We start from the raw sequence: 22,346 nt of genomic DNA on the forward strand, positions 1-22,346 counted from the left end.
GTCAGATATAACACATTTTCTTTTGTACTTCTTGCAAGGGGCTGGGATTGGATGGCCTGTCCAGGACCACAGGGCCAGGTTAGGGTTAGGGTGGTATTGGGGCCCGGGGCCTCTTGGTCCCAGGACCAGGAATCTGTCTGCTGCACCACTCAGATAACCTACAGCAGAGTCAGAGTGAAAGGAGAGAGAAAATATAGTACATGGTAGTAGAGAAATATGAAAGGAGGGAGTTGTGATCAGCAATGGCAAAACATATGGAAGTAACTTTCGCGATGGAATTATCATAAAGAATGTGAACCACCTGCGACATAGTTGTTGGTGTTGGAACAAAGACTCAAGCACATTTTTTATTACTATTATTTGGGGGAGGGGTGCAGGGCAAATGGGGCTGGGTGGCCTGCTTGGGGCTGCATAGCAGGGTGATCGTTGGGTGTCTGAGGCTGGATTTGGACCTGGGTGCTCCTGGCTCAAGGGCCAATGTATTTTGGGTCTTTTTTTTCCTTTTTCTTTTGGTTTTTGCAGGGCAGTGGAATTTGGGTGTCTTGCATGTCACATGGCTGGGTGATTGTTGGGTGTATGGGGCCAGATATGGGGTGGGGTGCTCCTGGCTCCAGGGCTGGTGCTCCATCCATTGCACCATCTGGCCATACCTACAATTATTACTATTATTTTTTTATTTTAATTTTTTTCTCTCCCCTTTACTTTATCGCTCAAGCAAGTCTATATTTATGGGGGGAGGGGTAATTTCGTTTACTCTTAAACAATATTTCATTAATGTAAAAAAACTTTATTTGTACAAAATGAGAACAAATATTAAATGCTTTTAAACTTTATTTTCTAATATTTGTAATCATATTAACTAATTCATTGATTTATTCTTTTTGTTGTTAATTAAAATGTTGGGAAAAAGATTTTCTTCCAAGGACTGACTTTCTCTGCAACCCCCAAATTTTGACATGTTACCTTACTGTTTCTAATATCTTTTTAAAAAAAATTTATTTAAGTCAATAGGGTTAAAAGCAACTTTGCCCAAGGTCACAAAACTATACAATTATTAAGTGTCTGAGGTTGCATTTTAACTCAGGTACTCCTGACTCCAGGGATGGTGCTCTATCCACTGCACCACCTAGCTGCCCCTAACTACTTTTTTTTTTTGCAAGGCAAATGGGGTTAAGTGGCTTGCCCAAGGCCACACCACTAGGTAATTATTAAGTGTCTGAGGCCAGATTTGAACCCAGTTACTCCTGACTCCAGGGCTGGTGCTTTATCCACTGTGCCACCTAGCCACCCCCCCCCCAACTACTTTTTAAAAGAAAAGCTAAATGAATTCTAAAGAAAAATATATAGTAGACTATAGCAGACCTTAATATACTCCTATCATTAAGTGGACAAACCACTTAACCCCATTGCCTTGCAAAAACCTTAAAAAAAAAGCAGTTGGAAGCTGTACCACTTCATGTATAGATGCTAAGTACTGCCATCAGTTCAGGGACTTAATATTTTTTTCCACAAAATGCAGTTTTGTTCTCTATTTCTTTTAAGTCTGTTTTTACTGTTATCCAGTCTGAAACAGTATTTGCTATTCTTGCCTTTTCTGTTTGTGTTCATCTGAGGAATAAAAGATTTTACTCCAATCCCTTATTTTAACTTTTTAAGTCTTCAAGAGTATTTCTTGTAAGTATATTGGATTTTGCTAATCCATATTGTTAAACTCCTCTCTTTTATTGGTAAATAAATACCATCCACAGTGTGATAACTGTTTGTTTCCATGGTATTCTGACTTTTTTCTTCTCTATATTTCTCACTGTCTTTTTTCAAGTTGTAACCCTTTTCCAATTTTTCCTTTTCATCTTTTTATAATCCTCTTGCCAAGATTAGAGTACATTCTACTTAAAACTAATCCCTCCCTGAATCTACCCCCCTTTCATCCTTCCTTTTCCTATCTGTATCCCTATTGTGTTGAATGTAGTCTTACATCAAACTTTATATGTATGTCTGTTTTGCCCTTTTGACCAGTTTAGCTGAAAATTAAGTTCAAGTGACACCCACTCCCTCCATTCCATATATACAGTTTTAGTTACATAACCTAATTACAACAGTATTTACATGTCTTCTGTCTCAGTTGACTACCTCTGCAACTCCTTGTGACAATCTGAATCACAATCATTAATACACACGTCATTAGAATGTAAAAATCATACTTATAAAGTTCCTTCTGATTTTCTCTTGACTTCCATATTAAATTTTCAAAGTTCCTTTCCAGCTCCAATTTTATGTGTGAATGTCCTGAATGTCTGAAGGCCCCTCTCTTACTTTAGATCCTCAGTTTTGCTAAGTAAGTTATTCTTGGTTTATCTTTTTTTTGGCTTTTTGAATATCCCATTCCATGTTCTCTGGTCCTTTGCTGTGAATGCTGCTAAATCTTGCGTAATTCTGATGGTGGTTACTCTATATCAATTAAAATTCTTTCTATCTGGCTTTGTACAGTATATACAGTTGTGGATTTTAGCAATGATTTCTAGCAAGTTTCATTTTGGGGCTTCTTTCAGGAGAAAAATTCTATTTTCACATGTCTTTTGTTTTAATATTTCTGAGCAATTTTCTTTAAATATTTCTTAAAATATTGTATTCATATTTTTTGCTCATAAATTTCATATAATCTTTCAATTCTTGTCATTTCTCCTTAATTTATTTTCCAGGTGAGATTTTTAAAAAAAATATTAAATGGCAGATTTTTCATTTTTCTTAAATTATTGTTGTCTCCTACCTAGAGTCATTAAGTTTGATTTTGTCCATACTGATTTCTTTCATGAGTTTTATTAGGGTTAAGATTCATTTTTTAAAATTATTAATTATTAAATTTATTTTTGAATTTTACAATCTCCCCCCCCAATCTTGCTTCCCTCCCCCCACCTCCCACAAAAGACAGTCTATTAGTCTTTGCATTGTTTACATGCTATAAACTGATCTGAGTTGAATGTGTTGAGAGATATCATATTCTTAAGGAAAAAAAAATATGAGAGACTGCAAAATTACATAAGAAGATAGTCTCTGGTCTTTGTTCAAACTCTACAATTCTTTCTCTGGATACGGATGTGTGTTTTCCATCACAGATACCCCAAAATTATTAGGGTAAGATTTCTTTTAAAAAAATTCCTTGCATCATTTCTTTGAAGAATTCTAATTAATCTCATGGGTAAGTTCTTTTTTTTTTTGAAGTTTTTATCTTAGTAGATGTTTTTAATTTATTCTCTTCTTTGAGCTTTGTGTTGTAAACATCTCTGGACTTTTAAATATTGTAGGGTTTTTTTTAAATTTGTTTATTCACTATTGTTGCTTATACTCTAGGAAATTAGTTCTAGGTCTCCCCCTTTCTATGACTAAAACAAATTAAGGACCCTTTTGGGGGGGGGGGCGTCAAGGGTCTATCTTTAACCAGATTCCTTTTCTTGGGTTAGAGTTTTGACTTATGCCTTTTGCTTCATTGTGGAAATCAAAGTTCTCTTCTGTCTTCAGTTAAATATAATGTCATAATCTTCTGGTGGAAAAACCCTAGTTGAGGCTTTTTCCTGGATGGGAAGGAGGTATTTTTTTATATTCACTACCACAACAATCTAGTGTACCACTCCTACTTTCTTTTCTTTAAAAAGCACTGGAGATCCCTGGTGAAGGCTTTTTTCCCTTCATATTGAAGTTTTTTCTCCCTCTTCCTCTTAGCATGGAGCCCCCCCCCCCCCTCCATTTCCAACTTTAATGAAGAAGTCTCTCCATTGTACTTTAGTCTCTTAGGAGAATCTGTGCTTACATTTTTCCTACTTACTGTGCTGAGGTCTTTCATGTTACAGCTGTAGTTTTTTCCCTTGCCCAATGACTTTTACTTTCATCCCTTAGAGGGCAGTGATCCTATTTACTGTTTTTCTACAGAATGAGTTGTTCAGTATTTGGCTTGTTTAGTGGTGGGATAAAACTGAGTTCTTCTCTTCCTTCTTCTCTGTCATCTTGATTATTTCTGAATGTTATTTTATTTCATTTTTTAAATTAGATGCAAAAAGTTTTCAACATTCATCTTCTTGTAAGCTTTTGAGTTCCACAGTGTTCTACTTCTTTCTCCCCTCCCCATTACAGTGAGTAATTTGATACTGATTATACATGTACAATCATGCTTAACATCTATAATGGTCATGTTGTGAAAGAAGAATCAGAACTAATGGTGAAAAAAAGTGGAAATAATATGTCATCCTCTGCATTCAAACTCCATAGTTTTTTCCTGGATATGGATGGATTTTTATCACACATCTTGATTTTTTTGAACTGATGTGTGAGAATTTAATTTATTCGCATTATAGTTCATCTTGAATAGCTTGTCATTCGGCTCCCCTAAGATTTTTCTGACTCTTTGACTAGTCTCTGAGATCCTTCCTATGTTTCTATGCTATGTGCAGATTTCCTAAGCATGCTATGTATATCTTTATCCAAATCATTGATTAAAAAAAAGGTTAACAAGTACAAGAGACAATCATAGATCCTAGGGATACTCTACTGGAGAACTTTTCCCCAACCTGATCAAACTTAGTACAGCTATTCAACTAGCTCCCAACCTAACTGTACTATCATCTGGTTCACATCAAAAGTTTTCCTAGAATATAGGTAAACAATATCCCTTGGTTTTCCCCTTTAATAACTTTCAAAAAAGGAAATAAGATTTGTCTGACGTGGCCTATTTTTGCTTTAGTCAATCTGTTCTCAGTGTTTACTGTTTCCTTTTCTGGATTTTCACTAACCATTCCTTAATAATGTAGTCTTTGGTTAGCACTCTAGGGATCTTTGTTTGGCCCTCAGCTGATTAGCATTTTTTAATTAATGACTTAAAAGTATAGATGATATCTTTGGAGATGAGATGAAACTGGGAATAAGAGTTAACACTGAGCTAGGATTCCATAAAAGCATGTAAAATACAATACTGAATTGAGTCTAGTAAGAAGAAATTTAACAGAAAGAGGAAATAGTTGAAGAGTTTGGAAACAAATAATATGCCTGCCATTTCCTCAAGGTATCATTCTATCTCTCCACTTCTTTTCTCAGTAAAAACTATTTAAAAAGAAGAAGGAAAAAAAGCTGTCTACACTCAATAATTCCATTTCTCATTAATCTTAACCCTTTGCCATCTGACTTCCAACCCAACCAAAACTGCTCTCTCCAAAATTATGAAAACTTCTAATCTCCAATTCTGAAGATTTTTCTTAATCTTTTTCCTTCTTACTTTCTGTGAAGTATCTGAAACAACTGACACTTTTGCCTCTTGGCCATTCTTTCTCTGGGTTTTCATGGTATTTGCTCTCCACTGGCTCTCTTCTATCTCCTTTGTTAGATCACAGGTCATGTCATATACACTCACTGTGCACATATAACAAAGCTTTGGGTAATCTTCTTTCAGAGACTTACTTGATCAGTTCTGATGAATTTCATGATCATCTCTATGTAGATGACTCATTGATTTATATATCCAACCCTGATTTATCTTTTAAACTCCAATTATATATCACCACCTGCTGGTTAGACAATTTCGCCCAAATGTTCCATTGGAAACCATAAACAAAAATCATCCAAAACAGAATTTTCTTTCCCTCAAAAGCTATTCCTCTTCTGAAAATATATTTCTGTTGAGTGAACCACCATCCCTTCAGTCTTTCAGGTTTGCACTCTTGGCATCTCATTGCCTTCACTCATTTATCTGACATATCTAGTTAGCTTTTGTTTTTTGTTTTTTTAGTTTTTGCAAGGCAATGGGGTTAAATGACTTGCCCAAGGCCATACAGCTAAGTAATTAAGTGTCTTGAGGCCAGCTTTGAACTTAGGTACTCCTGATTCCAGGGCCAGTGCTCTATGCACTGCGCCACCTAGTTTCCCCTCTAGTCAGCTTTTTACATCTTTCATTCTACCATCACAAAATCTGTATCCATCCCTTCTCTCTACACACAACTACCATTCTAGTTCGGCTCCTGTCATCTTTTGCCTAGACTATTTCAACTGTTTCCTAACTGATCTCACTTCTTTCTCCACTCCATTTTCTACATAGCTGTAAAAGTTTCTTAAGGCACAGGTTTGACCAACTCGCTATACCACACTCAAAAGTCATCAATGGTTCACTCTAAGATTAAATAAACATTATGGTTTTGAATTTAAAGTCCTTCAAAAGCTAGTCACAGATTAATTTTTCAGACAATACATATTACTTTTCTTCAGTGACTTGTAAGTTCAGCAGATTTGGACTTTTTACTGTTCCTCACACAAAGCATTCTATTTCACAGAGCCATGATTTTGTACAATTTTGAATGATTCAAAAAGGTTTAAAATAAGATCATATACTGTAGCAATTGAACAAGGCAGAACAAACAATAATTTTCATGTTTTCACTTTGTGGCAGCAATTCCTGTATGTGTAATTCTATGACTGACTAAATGCATATATAAAAAGGCATTTATTAAGTGCTTACTGTGTTCCAGGTACTGTGCTTAAGGGCTGGAGAGCCAAAGTAAAACAATTCATCCTCTTAAGGAGCTTACAATCTAATGGAAAAGAATAGTGGAGTAAAAGAAGGATGGAAGTTGGTGAAATGAAGCACGGCTGGATTTTTTTAAAAATAGTGATCTTGGTGAAACAGTGAAATAAGGAGAGTTATGGCCCCAAAGAAGGAAGTTTCTCAATAATGGTCAGTGAGGAAGAGAAGGTTGGAAAGTCTACCATCAGGTAAGTGTAGCCTGACTGGGGCTTTGCCTGAGAATAATAATCCTGATTATTAGATAAACTGATTTTACCCCCCCCCAGCTGATGCTGTCAGTTGAATTTAAGATTTTGTGTCATACATATGCATAACACTTCCTTTTTGTGTTTTAAATTTTGTGATTTTTAAGGATGGGTAATACTCCAACCCCTCCCTCAAAAAAAAAACCAACACCATGAAAAAAACTATAGCTCTTAAGGATCACATTACAATGAATGTTATTGATATGCTAGTGGTTACTGCTATGGGAAAGTCAGTCATCTCAAGGATCATTCAAGCCCACAATTAAACAAGATCAGTGCAAAGTAAAGTACAGTAAAAAATGAAAAATCAATGACAAGAACAAATTATTGTTATAAAAGGGTTCAATCAATCCACAGGGGGAAAAAAACTTTAAAAAGACTTGGCAGTTGGATGGATTGTTACTCATTATTCTATAGCAAGGATTAACATTTTTTGTGTTATGGATCCTTTTGGCAATATAGTGAAGCTTATGAACTTCTCAGAATAATGTTTTTAAGGGCATAAAATAAAATGTATAGGCTTAAAAGGAAACCAACTGTATTGAAATAAAGATAAATATATATTTTTTTCCCATCCAAGTTTACAAAACTTTTGAAATTCATCCATGGATAATTTTAAGGAAGAACCCCAAGTTAAGAACACCTACTCTGGAGTACCTCTGGAACACCTACTTCTTGAAGCAGAACAGGAGAAAAACCAGTTTAAAAGAAAATAGCTACTAACTGCTGCTATGAAGGAAAAAACTTGTTATGGATAATGTAATATAAATATAGAAATAATGAAGATTAGGAAAAAAAGGTAAATTCTTCTGATAAATATCACTTTTTCCATTAAAGGTTATACATAATACAACTGTTGTCAGAAGACAAGCTTGTATGATCTAGACAACTCTGTCAGACTAGAAAATGCCTAACAAAATAATTATTGAGGGATTTATTTTTTTTTTACTTCTATTATACCTAGAAATTATCCCCACTGAAAGACTAAGCCTAATAAGTATATATTGAGAAGTAGAACTGTTCTGGAATTACAGAGATTCCCAAATGGAGATCAAGTTATAACATGATCTTGTACTATCCAGAAAAGGTCAAATTTAGCCAAGAAATGGGTATAATGCTTCAAGGATCTTCAAATTCACTTGATTTAAACTCAATTGAAAATCTATGTGATGTAACCAAGACTGAACTTAATATTCAGTATGATAAAAGTACAATTTCTTGATAAAGAATTAAAAAGTCAAAATCTTGTGAACTTTCAATGCTAAATAAACATAACACAGGGACTAAAGCAAAAAGATGGCAAATTGTATAGTGAAATTTTTAAAGATAAAAACGTATTGTATAGAAATGTAATATTCTATAATTATTCTATAATTTATTATAATTCTATAGTAGCATTCTATACTGTTGTATAAAAATGATTTCTTTTACTATGTTCCAAGACACATGAACTAAAATTTGATAGAGGGAGTCAGATCAAAAGGGATGGAAAACTCTAAAAATGAAATCCTGTTGTATATCCTAAAAGCAACATGGGGGTGATAATCAACTTTGATGGACATGCTCATTCCATCAGTGCAACAATCAGGGACAATTTGGGGCTATCTGTGATGGAGAATACCATCTACATCCTGGGAAAGAAATGTGGAGTTTGAACAAAAACCAAAGACTATTACCTCAATTTTGGGGAAAAAAAAACATTATCTCATTATGTAATTTTGCTATCTCTTATACTTTATTTTTCTTTTTTAAGGATATGATTTCTCTCTCATTCAAAAAATAAATAAAATCTTTCTAGGAAAAAAAAAAGAATGAATTCCTGATATGATCAGAAAGGATAATGATTAATGTTGGAAGGGATGTGGGAAATCTGGGATACTAATACATTGTTGTTAGAACTGTGAACTCATCCAACCTTTCTGGAGAGCAATTTGGAATTATGCCCAAAGGGCAACAAAAATGTGCACACCCTTTGATTCTGCTACTGGGTCTATACTCTGAAGATATTATGAAAAAAGGGTAAAAACATCACTTGTACAAAAATATTCATAGCAATCCTGGTTGTGGTGGCAAAGAATTGGAAATTAAGTGAATGTCCTTCAATTGGGGAATGGCTTTAACAAACTGTGGTGTATGTATGTCATTGAATACTATTGTTCTATTAAAAACCAGGAGGGATGGAATTCAGGGAAGCCTGGAGGGATTTGCATGATCTGATGCTGAGCAAGATGAGCAGAATCAGAAAAACACTGTACACCCTAACAGCAATATGGGGGCGATGATCAACCTTGATGGACTTGCTCATTCCATCAGTGCAACAATCAGGGACAATTTGGGACTATTTGTGATGGAGAATAACATCTGTATCCAGAGAAAGAATTGTGGAGTTTGAACAAAGACCAAAGACTATTACCTTCAATTTAGGGGGAAAAAAAACCCCATTTATCTCATTATGTGATTTTGCTATCTCTTATACTTTATTTTTCTTCCTTAAGGATATGATTTCTCTCTCATCACAATTAACTTAGATCAATATATACCATGGAAACAATGTAAAGACTAACTGACTGCTTTCTGTGGGGGGTGGGGGGAGGGAAGCAAGAATAGGGGAAAAATTATAAAACTCAAAATAAATAAAATCTTTCTTTAAAAAAAAAAAGAATGAAATCCTGAAGGTCCAGAGGTATACAAATCTAATGAGTAGAGAAAAATGAACTGTTTCAAGAGCTAGATAAGATCCATGTGGATATGCAGAGAGATTTTGCCAAACAATTTCAATTTTAAAAAAGAGATGTGCAGAAAGTAGGTACACGGTAGACAACAGGATAAATTTAAGAGCGTGCACAGAACTGTAATAATACTGTAAGTAAGTAATAAGGCTCAGAATGAGGGAAAACAGGCAGACAGAACTATTTTCTTTGTTTTTCACAAGTATGAGACAAAGCAAGCTAAGTCAGTAGATGGTCTGAAAAAATATTTAGGGTTTTAGTGGACTATAAGCTCAATGCAAATTAACTGAAAAAATGTTAATGTATCTTTGGCCTATATTAAACTGTAGAGTTTACAGGACTAATACTAGTCCTGCTATGTACTCCATCCTAGTTAGACTACATCTATAGTAATATGTTCAGTTCTGATTGCCAGTTTAGGAAAGACACCGGTTAATTTCAGAAAATTCGGATTAAATCAACCAAAGCTGTGAAGGGTCACAAGTCCATGTCACATATGAGAATTGGTTGAAAAAATTACAGATATTTAGTTTAGAGAGCACGAAGAAGTGGGGGGACATGATATATGTTATTTTTTTTTAAGAAAAAATTTATTTTGTTTTACAATTTTCCCCCATTCTTGCTTCCCCCCCCCCCACCTCCTATAGAAGGCATTCTGTTAGTCTTTACAGTGGTTCCATGTTATACATTGATCTCAGTTGAATGTGATGACAGAGAAATCATATCCTTAAGGAGGGACATGTTGTAAAATATCTTCAGGGCTCCAATGTAGTAAAGGTATTAAACAGATTTATAATTCTGTCAGTTAATATGTTATTGTACCTCCAAATTTGTAGGCTTCACATTTGGTCCACACAATCTCTATGTCTTAATTCAAATAAAAACGCATAGGGTAAAAAAGTATATTATGGAAAAATTCCCTTGGGTGACCTCAATTCAGGCTGTGAATGGACTATTATTTTAGTTCTAGCCATTTAAGCCAGTTCTGAAACTACTAGCTGTAGTACCTAGTTCATAACTCTCCATCTTATCCATGTCTTCATCATATGTTCCAATAACTGATGTTTTCATCATCTTCATTGAAATATTTCAAAATATGCAAAGAAGGGATATACTTTTATTTTACTTCTGAAGTCTCAGAAGTCATTTTCTTCACTTCAGCAGTACCTTTCCTTCCTTTTTGCTTTCCAACTATCTTGTTTGACTCTTTCTTTCTTAGACTACCACTGATATCCTAATTACAGTAATATATACTGAATAAATAGTACATTTCTAGGAAGTTTTCTCTAAAATCTTTCTGCCAAGAAAATGAGCATGAAGTACTTTGGGTCCGATTATCTCAGATTCCAGAAAATTTCTCAGAGTCCCAGATGTAGGGAAAAGAGTATGGATCAGTGAAACATCATGATGTCTATCTTTCCTCTGGACCCAATTCACTTGCAAGTCATGACATCACCTTCCTGATATCATAGTTCTCTTAGAGAAAGAAGGACAAACAGCAACAATCTTTTCCAAGAGAAACTGCATGAGACTTTTTTTTAAAAATGCTTTGCTAAAATCTAGGAAATATTAATCTCCATATGACTTCTCTAATCTATCATTTTAATAACTTTCAAAAAAAAAAGAAAATGTTAGTTTGGTATGACCTCATCATGATGAAATTATGCTGGCTTCTTGTGATCCACTTTGTTGTTATATTTTCTTTTCTGGATGTTCATTCATTGAGATTTTAATAATATATTGTAAAATTCTGAAATCTCACTGGAATTAAAGTCAACTTCAAAGGTCTATATTTAATTTGCAGAATTCATTCCCTTTTCTTTTTTGAAGTTGTGATATTCTGTTTTTCAAGGAGCCATTAACAGTGGTTCAGAAATCACATCTGGCATTTTTTTTAACTTTCATAAAGTGTGTAGTTCATCTGGACTAAATGACTAGAACTCATCAAATCATATATGGGTATTCCTTACTTGGGTTTCACCTTCCCATTATTTATTTTGTTCTAAATGAGTAATGAATTTATAACTAAAGGAGTTGGGTTCAAATCCTTCCTCTTATTACCTGTTTGACTTGGGTCAAATTACTTAACCTCTCAGAGTCTGGTTCTACTCATCTGTAAAATGAAGGAATTGAACAACTTGCTAAGGTACTTTTGAACTCTAAATCTGTGACTTCATGATCCTAGTTGAAAAATGATTCTTCCAGTCAGGAAAACAAAAATAATTAAGCAACTTTGTCTTCTGTCATCTATTATCATTCCATTCATAAGCATCAATCTTATTTATTCTTTGTTTCTCTTATTTAACTCAGTATGACCAAAGACCTCACCATAACCCCTGCCTCCCCTCCCAAAAAAACCCTAACCATTTTTGGGGGGATCATTCTTAGCTTTTCTTGCTAGACTTTACCATCCCTCACATCTGTACAGTGCTATGCCATTTTTATATTCCCCTTTGATATTTCTCCTTGCCTCCATCTTCTGTATTCATCTTTAAAACATTCAAGTTGGAGAGTCCTATATGTATTTTTTTATAATTCCTCTTTCTTTGCCTAACTGGAATGATTACTATTTGTTTCCCCCTAATTTCAGTCTTGAGCTTTTTTTTTTCTCCTGGGTTGAATTTTTAGTCTTTGGGAACCTACCTATACTTCCTCTGAAATCTGCTTTACTCAGAGCTAGGGTATCTATCTGACCATGCTTGGCTGTTCTGTCTCTGCCACAAAGAGGAGATAATAGTCACTTCTCCCAGTAAGTTCTCATCATTTCCACCCCAGCAACTGTTAATTAGAATTAGATCCTGAACAGAACTCCCCCTTTCTGATATCTCAGACTTTTGAAAGAGGAATTTATCTATAAGGCAATTCGAAAAACGAGTAGGTAGCTTTTGCTCTTGTCAGAGAGAGGACTTCCAACAGAGGTTTGGATAACAGAAGCTCCTCTAGCACTAATACCTTATTCTTTTTTGACCAGCCAGTGATATTTCCTGAATTCCTTATCTTTTTTCAGTCTAGGTGGTCTGTTGTCTTCTCTTATGCCAATATCTTTTCCACTGATTTTTACTCAAATACTCTCTACCATGTTTCCTCCACACTAACCTGTTATCCAGACAATGGTATTTGTATCTGAGTATTAAAGCCTATAACTGCATTAAGATTTTTGAGAGTTCATGTATTCAGTACTTTCCAACCATTCTTCCTTTCTCCAACCATTACCTATTTGTTTCTTTTTAATAAGTTATATCTCTCCGGAGTAATAGTTCTATCACAGGTCTCATCCCACCAAGTTTTACTGACAGCTATGAAGTCAAATTTGCCTTGTCTTAGGATCTCCATTTTACCTTGCTTATCAATAATACTTTAAGCACTACTGCATTTATCAGTAACCTAGTTTTTTAAAAAAGTGTAAACTGCTTTATTGAACTAGAAAGTCAACTTTTTATTTTCCTTTAGAGCATATTCTAAAATTCTATTTAGAAAACATGGTATGGTTTTATATCTTTTTGATAATAGTGGTAAAAGATTTTCATTTAAAGATCATATGGTTTATTTATTTGGGAGGGAGGAGAAAGAGTGAAACAGATACCAATATCACTGATCTATCACCCGGAAAGAATAAGGGTTTGTAATTGCTTTAAAAAAAAAGCTTAATTTCAGCTTTGTGCAGTTTCAGAGACTTATTATCAGCAATGGCACTGAGAAAATGAAGGTTGAATAAATGAAAGAACAGAACTACATTCAGGTCTCTTCTCATGGTCATGGTGATCCATTTTCTGGAAAGATTTGAGCTCACACTATTGAAATTGTTTATGCTGATATTGATATTGATTATGCTAATAAAAAGAGAGTTCTGAAGTAGCTGACATTTGGATGGGAAAAATATCCTGGGAAAACCCCAAAACATTCATGGAAATAAGCTTAGAGAGATAGTAGACTTGCCCAGATCATAGAGTTAAGAGATTGGACCATGACTAGATATCATATCTTTTAAGTCACAAGTCAGTACTCTGGTAACAAATTTATCTAATTTCCCTCCCTACATAGTATGGTGAAACAGAAAGTTGTATAAGAAAATAAAAAGGTACATTTCTAGTTCAATAAGCACTCAATAGTGTTAAGGTAATAGGCTCATCAAAAAATAAGTAAAAGGCTAGATTTTATCATTTGACTTGTTCAATGAATCCAGCTGAGAAACAGATTTTACATCCTTGATTATTTAAAAAATTAGAAAACTATGATACTAGTTCAAAGCAAGGACTAAAGTGAAGGGAAAAAGAAACAACTTGAGATCATAGTGCATGCCCCTATAGATTTTCTATTTGTTCTTCAGAAATCCTGCTCTCTTTAAAAATAACCCCAAAGTATTATTTCTACATTAGATATCTATCTCTTAGATAATAATTCGACTCCCACTAAATTTTGGTTTAAAAATATTATAAAGTGTCTCTCACATTTCCATCCTATTGTGCAAGGATAGACAAATGTACGAACTCTCTGAACTTCATGGTACAAGTCTTTTGAAATCACTTTTCATTGTTAATATAATACAGCAAGGAAGGAAGCAAATTACTAAATAAAGCAGGTTAACTGGAGAATTATGAAAATCATATTCTCTCCAAGGGAGCTAAGAAAGATTATTTATGAAAGCCTGAAATTATACTTATTCTTGATTTCCCATTTGAAACTTACAAAAGAATGAATTATAATAGTGAAAATGAGAAAGTACAATACAGAATAAGATATTTCTATAACATTTTATATAACTGCTAAAATTTTTAAATTTCCAATAATGAGAAACTATATGTAAAAACACTGTGCTTTTTGAAGAAAAAAAATCTGTATAGATTTGAGATGTATGCTACAATTGTTCCATCTGTCGCTTCAGGACAATGAAATTTGGCTTAACTCTGCCCAGCTGTGCAAAAGAGAGTTCAAAGCAACTGAGTTAGTCTGTATACCAGGGATGTGCTAAGGCACTAATGTTGCCATCTCTTTCCACTATAGAGAAAAGCCATATGGTATGGATCAGTTAAAAATTTAATAACCAGAATCTAAATGATGAGATATCATCTTATTCTGCTATTTCATAAACTGAAAGGCTTTCCACTAAAACACTTTTAGGGTTTTAACTTTTAACTTCAGCATCCCGAAGCCAGCACTTAGATAATATGGCAAATATTCCAAAATCTTAATGGGATTTTTATATAATATTCTAATATTCTTTTATATAATATTCTAAGACTAGTTTCTTTTTATAAATTTCCCATTTCTTTTGCAGGCTTCTACACTGTAGATTTGGGATGTTTAATTTCCTGTGATGTGAGTGCTAGGAGTTAGTGATATTTTCAAATGCTGCAAAGAAAAATGACCACGAACAAAACTTTGATCACAATTACCTTCTGTATTCCATGTAAATTTTTTTTTAACAAATTATTGTTATTTACAGAACTGAAGAGCTATTTGACAATGCAAATATAGAAATTCTGCACTGCTGTGATTTTGTTTGTAAAATTTTTATCTGCAAGTAATCTGAGTTCAAGGATTGTGAAAGATCTTTTTTTCTACTCTGATAACCCAACGTTTAAGTTCTGATACAAATTCATAAGTAAATGGTTTGGGGCAGCTAGTTTATAGAGTTTATAGAGCACTGGCCCTGAAGTTAGGAGTACCTGAGTTTGAATCCAACCTCAGACATTTAACAATTACCTAGCTATGTAACCTTCAGCAAGTCACTTAACCCCACTGCCTTGCAAAAACCTAAATAATCGTAATCATAATAATCACAAATGGTTTAATGAGCATTACTTAAATTGGCACAAACTGACCTGACTGGCAATCTGCCTAACAAAGGCTTAGGACTAGAACAGCAAAGGATTTGATAGGCCAAAGGCTGAAGTGCATTGATTAGGCAGGTTTCAAAATTCCTAAAACAACTGTGTACCCATATTATGCTTCACTGCTAGCAAAATTATGATTTCTATTCTTGCATATATTTGAAATATAATCTAAAGGAAGAAAGACATCAGGGGGAAAGTCTTGTCAGAAATGACACCTGAGGGGTGGCTAGGTGGTGCAGTGGATAGAGCACCAGCCCTGGAGTCAGGAGTACCTGAGTTCAAATATGGCCTCAGACACCTAACTGTGTGGCCTTGGGCAAGCCACTTAACCCCATTGCTTTGCAAAAACCCTAAAAAAAAAAAAGACACCTGAAATTTTCCTTGTCATAAAATTTCCATACTAGCTCTCTCAAAAAGCACTAAGAAATCATTTTACTGTCTTAACTGCATTATTAAATATTTTGTACGCACAAGAGGTTTTAGAAATAAATTTCTATACTGGCCAAGAAATTATTTCCAGGAAGAATGTATAGAACAAGTCAATAAATTTACTGGAAACACAGTTCATCAGATTAATGCTATTATTATTTGTCATGAATTAAAATTTCTTCCCCAAAAGTTCTGATAGGATCCTTAAAATTGACCTCTTTATTATTTTTATTTACAATGCATTAATTTATATCCTACTAAATTAGCAACTTCAAAATTCAAACTACAAATATATCTATACATACATATATATACATATATGTAATGACAATATAGTTATATATGTAGGTATTTTGCAAATTATAAAGAGGGAACATTCCAAAATTTTTGTCTTTAAATCATGTATTGATAGGTTGGAATTCATTTTCCTCTAGGAGCAATATGCCATATTTATGTTCTAAGTTAACCTACAAAAACACATCTAATACATGATATTGCTTAAGTATACCCATACTATATTAATAAACTACTCAACTTAAGTACCATGTATAATAATGATTTTATGTAATGTGGGCTAAGTTACAACTTAAGACATTGGAAATATGAATGTAAATATACATAAATATACACATACAATATATAAATATATATAATACTATTTCATTACAATTGGTTTCCCTTTCAGCAGCTAAAAGGTGCAATAGAATACAGGGCTTGAAGTCAGGAGACCTGAGTTCAAATCCAATCTCAAACATTCATTAGTTATATGACCCGGAACAAATAACCTGAATTCATAAATTTACAAACACATGAAAGTTAAAAAACTACATTTGCATGTAATTCCCCCTGCATGCCCCTGCCCTTTACAGTTCCTATCAGGAGGATTTACTAAGTTGTTGTTAGGGTCTCTAATAGAACAAGAGCTGGGATGAATAGGAGAAGATGGGAAAAGGCTAAAGCTCTAGTTTTTAACCTGGGGCCCAGGAAATATGAATATAAATATACATAAACAACTATTTCATCACAATTGGTTTCCCTTTCAGCAGCTAAAAGGTGCAATAGAACACGGGGCTTGAAGTCAGGAGATCTGAGTTCAAATCTGATCTCAAACATTCATTAGTTATATGACCCAGAACAAATAACTTGACCTCTGCTTGGTTCAGTTTCCTCAACTGCAAAATGGGGATAATACCAGCATCTATTTTGAAGTTATGAGATTATATCTGTAAAGTGCTTAGCAGAGTCCTGGTCACATACTAGGTTCTATATAAAAGCAATATTCCCTTTCCCTTCCTCTTCTCTTTTCTAATCTTATTTTAAAAAATTCTCAGGGGGGGTATAAAAGGCTTCATCAAGCTATGGTGTATTAATATCATAATATAATACAATTTTGTGCAAAGAAGCATAGAATGAATCATATTAACTGATATGAAAATCAAATAAGCAGAACCAGGACAACAATATATGTGATAACTGTACAGGGATCCACAAAATCATCTCGTTCCTACTGTAAAATTAGTAAACTGGTATTTGCCAAGGTCATATAAGTAGACAAGTACTAAGTAGCAGATGTTCAGATTTGAATTTAAGTCCTCTGATTTAGAGTATAATTATTTTAATAAGATGATTTTGAGGATCTTTTAAAATTCTAAATAAATCCTTTTATTTCTCTCCCTGTAAAGTCCCTCCAAAATCCTTTATGCTTCTTAATTCCAGAGTGGTTGATTCTGAAAATTCTCCATTGTCACATGTTTTGGTATAGTTCTTTTGTTCTTTTTAAACAAAGAAAACTCTAAATGATACATGTTAATTCATTTATTGAGGTAACTTTGGGAAGGAAATAAAGAGATGGTACTTGGTCTGGTGGTAGTAGTGGAAGCAAAGAATATAAGTGAAGTATTAATATAGATTCTAATTTACGAAATCTGCAAATAGGAACATCAAAAAAACCTTCCTATCCATAGGGAATCCTTTTTCCACTTTGACATAATCTTGGACATCTTTCATTTCAAGTACCTTTGGTGAGAACATCTCTTTGCTATATATGTTGTTTGATTGAATAATGGGTCATCAAAACACATACTTCCATTGTTCTATCTTTCAAGGAACTGTGTTTGATTTTGATATGTATACAACATACTTTGTTGGAAGAGACAGTTTTATTAAAGATAATACCTTGCTTTTCAACATAAAATTATTTTTTATAGTCAAGAAATAAGCACATTGAGATTTCTGTACTTTTGAGTTACTGGTCAACATTGTGCCAGTAAAAATGTGGTCTATTTTATAAAGTCATTTTTGAAAGCTTTGCTCTTTTCATACCTTCATCAAAATTCTTATTGATTCATAGATAGGCTATTTTTGATAAAAAGCTGAGAAAATACTCAAATGGGTCAATACTCTCTTGCTCATCATTTTTGGCTAATAAGAAAGTCTCTAATTTAAATTTAAACTAGTTTCCTCCCCTCTTTCAGACATCTTGAGATTCAATCTCTTAATGACCTCAAAACTGGGCCGTTCTCTACTTCAGATATGTTCCATGAATACTTTTCCAGGTGTTCTCCCCATCCTCATTTTCTTTGGTGCCATTTCTACTTCTTCATGCAGTAATGACATTGCAGACTTGGATGTGAGAGTTTAAATGTGGTGACTCCATTGTCATTGCTAAAGAAATGAACTTGTTATATAATTTATCTAAAGTTTCCATTTTATGTCTGTTTTCATATTACTTTGAATTTCGTTAAGATGATCTGGCTTATGGGAAACAATTTTTGTAGCCAGTGTTTCTGATAAAGAAATAATTTCTAAAATATATAGAGAATGGAATCCAATTTATAAAATTATAAGGTATTACCAATTGATAAATGGTCCAAGGAATTGAAAGGCAATTTTTTTTGCAAGCCAATGGGGTTAAGTGACTTGCCCAAGGCCACACAGCTAAGTAATTATTAAGTGTCTGAGGCTGAATTTGAACTCAGGTCCTCCTAATTCCAAGGGCCAGTGCTTTATCCACTGCACCACCTAGCTGCCCCTGTGAAAGGCAGTTTTCAGATAAGAAACTAAAGCTATTTAGAGTTACATGAAAAAATGATCCAAATCATTACTGATAAGAGAAATACAAATTAAACCAATTCTGAGGTACCACCTCATACCTATTTGATTAACTAAGAAGACAAAAAGGAAAATGGTCAATGTTGGAGAGGAGTGGGAAAATTGAGACACCAATGCACAGTTGGTGAACTGATCCTGCTATTCACTATTCTGGAGAGCAATTTAGAACTATGCCCAAAGGGCAAAAAAATGTATGCCTTTTGATCCAGCAATAACACTCTAGGTCTATATCCCCAAAACAGGAAAAGTCTCCCATGTTCAAAAATATTTATAGGAGTTCTTTTTGTAGTGACAAAGAATTGAAAATTGAGGAGATGCCCATCAATTGGGAAATAGCTGAACAAGTTATGGTATAAAAATGTTATGGAATATTGTTCTGTAAGAAATCATGAGCAGTTGGACCTTAGAGAAGCATAAAAAGATTTGCATGAGCTGACACTGAGTGAAGTGAGCAGAATGAGCAGAACCAAGAGAACATTATGCACATTAACTACAACATTATGAGATGATCAACTATAATAGGTGAAGCTCCTCTCAACAGTTTGCTGATCAAGGACAATCCTGAGAGACCTGTTAAGAAAAATGCTATCCACAACTAGAGAATTATGGATTCCAAATGCAGAGCAAAGCATACTATGTTCACTTTTTAAAAATCTTCTACTCTATTTTTTTTCTTTTGATGTTTTATTTTCCCTTTAATTCTAACTCCCCTTTCACAACATGACTAATATAGAATTATGTTAAATGCAACTGTACATGTATATACAACTTTTACCATTTTGTTCATTGCCATAGGGAGGGAGGTAAAAAATGTGGAACTCATAAACTTACAAATAGATGAAAGTTAAAGAACTACATTTGCATGTAACTGGAAAAATTAAATTAAATTTCAATAAAGAAAAAAAAAAGATGATATGGCCAAGGTCTCTTGCCAAGCTGTCCCTAAATTTGTTTAGCTCTCCATTGCTTTTTACTGTTCTGAAGTGATACTATTCAATATTTTTAAAAGCTTTAAAAAGTCTTATAACGACAACCAATTTGAAAATGATCCATATAATCAGTAATTTTCTGTCTTCAAATGTAATCAATTCTATTCTGATGTTATTTATTTAGTATTTGTCAGCAATTTCCAATTTCTTCTTGAAAAACATATTCATGCTATACAACAATGAGACTTCTTTACAGCCTTGCAAAAAAGACTTTGGTCTCTTATTTGCCATTCTAGAACTGAGTTTTCCAACATATTTTTACTAATCCCCCTTAGTATTTAAGTCAACAAATATTAGAAACTTATACTGATTTAACATAAAGTTTTCAGTAGAATTTCTCTGCTTCTTCAATCTCTGCATTAAACATTGGCACATAACTTCAATTAATTTTATGGTAGTATTTTTGCTTATGCTTATCAGGAGTGCTGTAAGAAGGTATTCCATGAAGTCATATTTCTTTTTTCTTTTGAATTCAGTTTTATAACTTTATTTGTTTTTCCAAGGAGCCTATGAACCATCCTAATGTTTTAGTTTGACTTCATTTTTTCTTTTTGGTTTCATTTAAAATGAGAATGTCAATATTAATATTTTCACTATAGTTGTATATTTATTTGTTGATTTTTTATCTTACATTTAGAATATCAACAGCTAAAGTCATCCTTATAAAGCATTTAAAAATGTATAATTCGCACCTTCTGCCTCTTTTCCCACCTCTCTTGTCACCAGTGGAGATGCAAAAAGAAGTAACACAAGACCAATAGCTATTTTGTATTTTTTTTCAATCAATTCAAATCAGTCTAACAAATATAAATTTAGTGCCCACAAGGATAAAATCATTGTGTGAGACGCTAAGATTACAAAGACAAAAATAAAGCAGTCAGTCTTTACTTTTTTTTTTGTAAGGCAATGGGGTTAAGTGGCTTGCCCAAGGCCACACAGCTAGGTAATCATTAAGTGCCCGAGGCTGCATTTGAACTCAGGTACTCCTGACTCCAAGGCCAGTGCTCTATCCACTGTGCCACTTAGCAGCCCCAGTCCTTGCTTTTTGAAGGAGTTGTCCATGAGTTGTTCTGGTCAAATAATTCATCACTGTGTGAGAAAGCTATTGCTGATGAGTCTCTCTCTCTCTCTCTACTAGCTTGAATAGTCTAATGTGAAACTACCTGAACCTTGGCAAGATGTGGCTGGCACCAGACTACAACTTTGTGAATTGCTTCCCAAAGCTGAGTGGGATAAAACTAAGAAGAAAAGATTTACTCCTAAAGTATTTACTTTGTGTATAAATGATCACAAACTAGTAATTTAAAACTACATTATCTTTCATTATTGATTTTTAAAAGTTTTATTGATGCTTTTTGCCTTTATAACAATCACTTCTGTTCCTCTCAGCCCCTTGTTTAAACCTTCCCTTGTGACAAATAAAAATGTCCCAGATTTCTCATTAAAGAGTTCTCTAGTATGATCATACATTTCCAGTCTCACTACTACCTCCACACACTTTACTCTGGGCACTGTCTATCTTGGTCACTGTACCTGTTATTACTACCTTTCTCTCCAATGTTACCTTGTGTCTACTTTTGTTTGTCTTATAGACTTTGTTTTTTTGTCTTATAGACTCTTGCTGTTTTCTTCAACCCCCTGGGACCAAGCAGAACGTCTGCACACCTCAGCACTGACTAAATGCTTGCTGATATTTAACACTCCACTACATTTGACTATCTCTTTGAAAGTACTTATTTACAGATGGTAGTTTCCAGTGTGAGGAGAGCCTGTTTTTGCCATTTTTTGAATGCCTAGAACTTAGTACCATGATTTGCAGAGTATAAAGGCTTTGTTGACTAATTGAAGACAACCAAATGAAGTTTGTCTGAAATTAAGAGATCCTAGGACTTGCCACAAGATTTAGCTTTTTTAAAATTTTCTTTTCCAAACTTAAAAGTTCCTTAAATTCAGGTTTCAATACTCCTGAATGATAATGATTAAGGTTAACAACTCATTCATACAATCCCAGACTGTTCTGTAGAAAAGGAATACATACCATTTTTTTCTGCAAATGCAATTGCATCTTCTTTAGTACTGAAGGTTAGCACCAGATTTGATAGAGGATCTGCCCTGTAAAAAATATACTCATATTTGGTTATCTGAAACTTATAACAATAGAAGACATTTTAAGACATCATGGATGCTTGTTTGTATAAATCTATATTATTCTTTAACATTTTCATGCTAAAGGGCTATAAAGGAAAATGGGAACAGGAAAGCTGAGACATGAGACTCTTTTTACCCTCATCACCCAGACAGAGAACCCTGCAGAGAGATAACAACAAAACTATGACCATCTTACTTCCATCATTACTATAAAGCATAGAGAAACTGCCAAGATATGATGAACATGGCTTGTGTTCCAACTTCTGAAGAAATAACTCCTACTGTCAAAGACACTTAGAACA

General features: G+C 33.8%; 1 protein-coding gene across 1 annotated transcript in view; it reads right to left on the bottom strand.

Annotated features, from left to right (window-relative positions):
• Positions 1-22,346, bottom strand: part of NDUFS4 (NADH:ubiquinone oxidoreductase subunit S4) — a 127,361-nt gene that overhangs the window by 7,496 nt on the left and 97,519 nt on the right. The window contains exon 4 of the mRNA XM_074204154.1: positions 21,935-22,008. Within this exon, the coding sequence (XP_074060255.1) occupies positions 21,935-22,008 (74 nt within the window). The remainder of the gene's footprint in view (positions 1-21,934; positions 22,009-22,346) is intronic.

This window comes from Macrotis lagotis, chromosome X (assembly GCF_037893015.1).
Source record: "Macrotis lagotis isolate mMagLag1 chromosome X, bilby.v1.9.chrom.fasta, whole genome shotgun sequence".
NCBI classification, from domain to species: domain Eukaryota; kingdom Metazoa; phylum Chordata; class Mammalia; order Peramelemorphia; family Peramelidae; genus Macrotis; species Macrotis lagotis.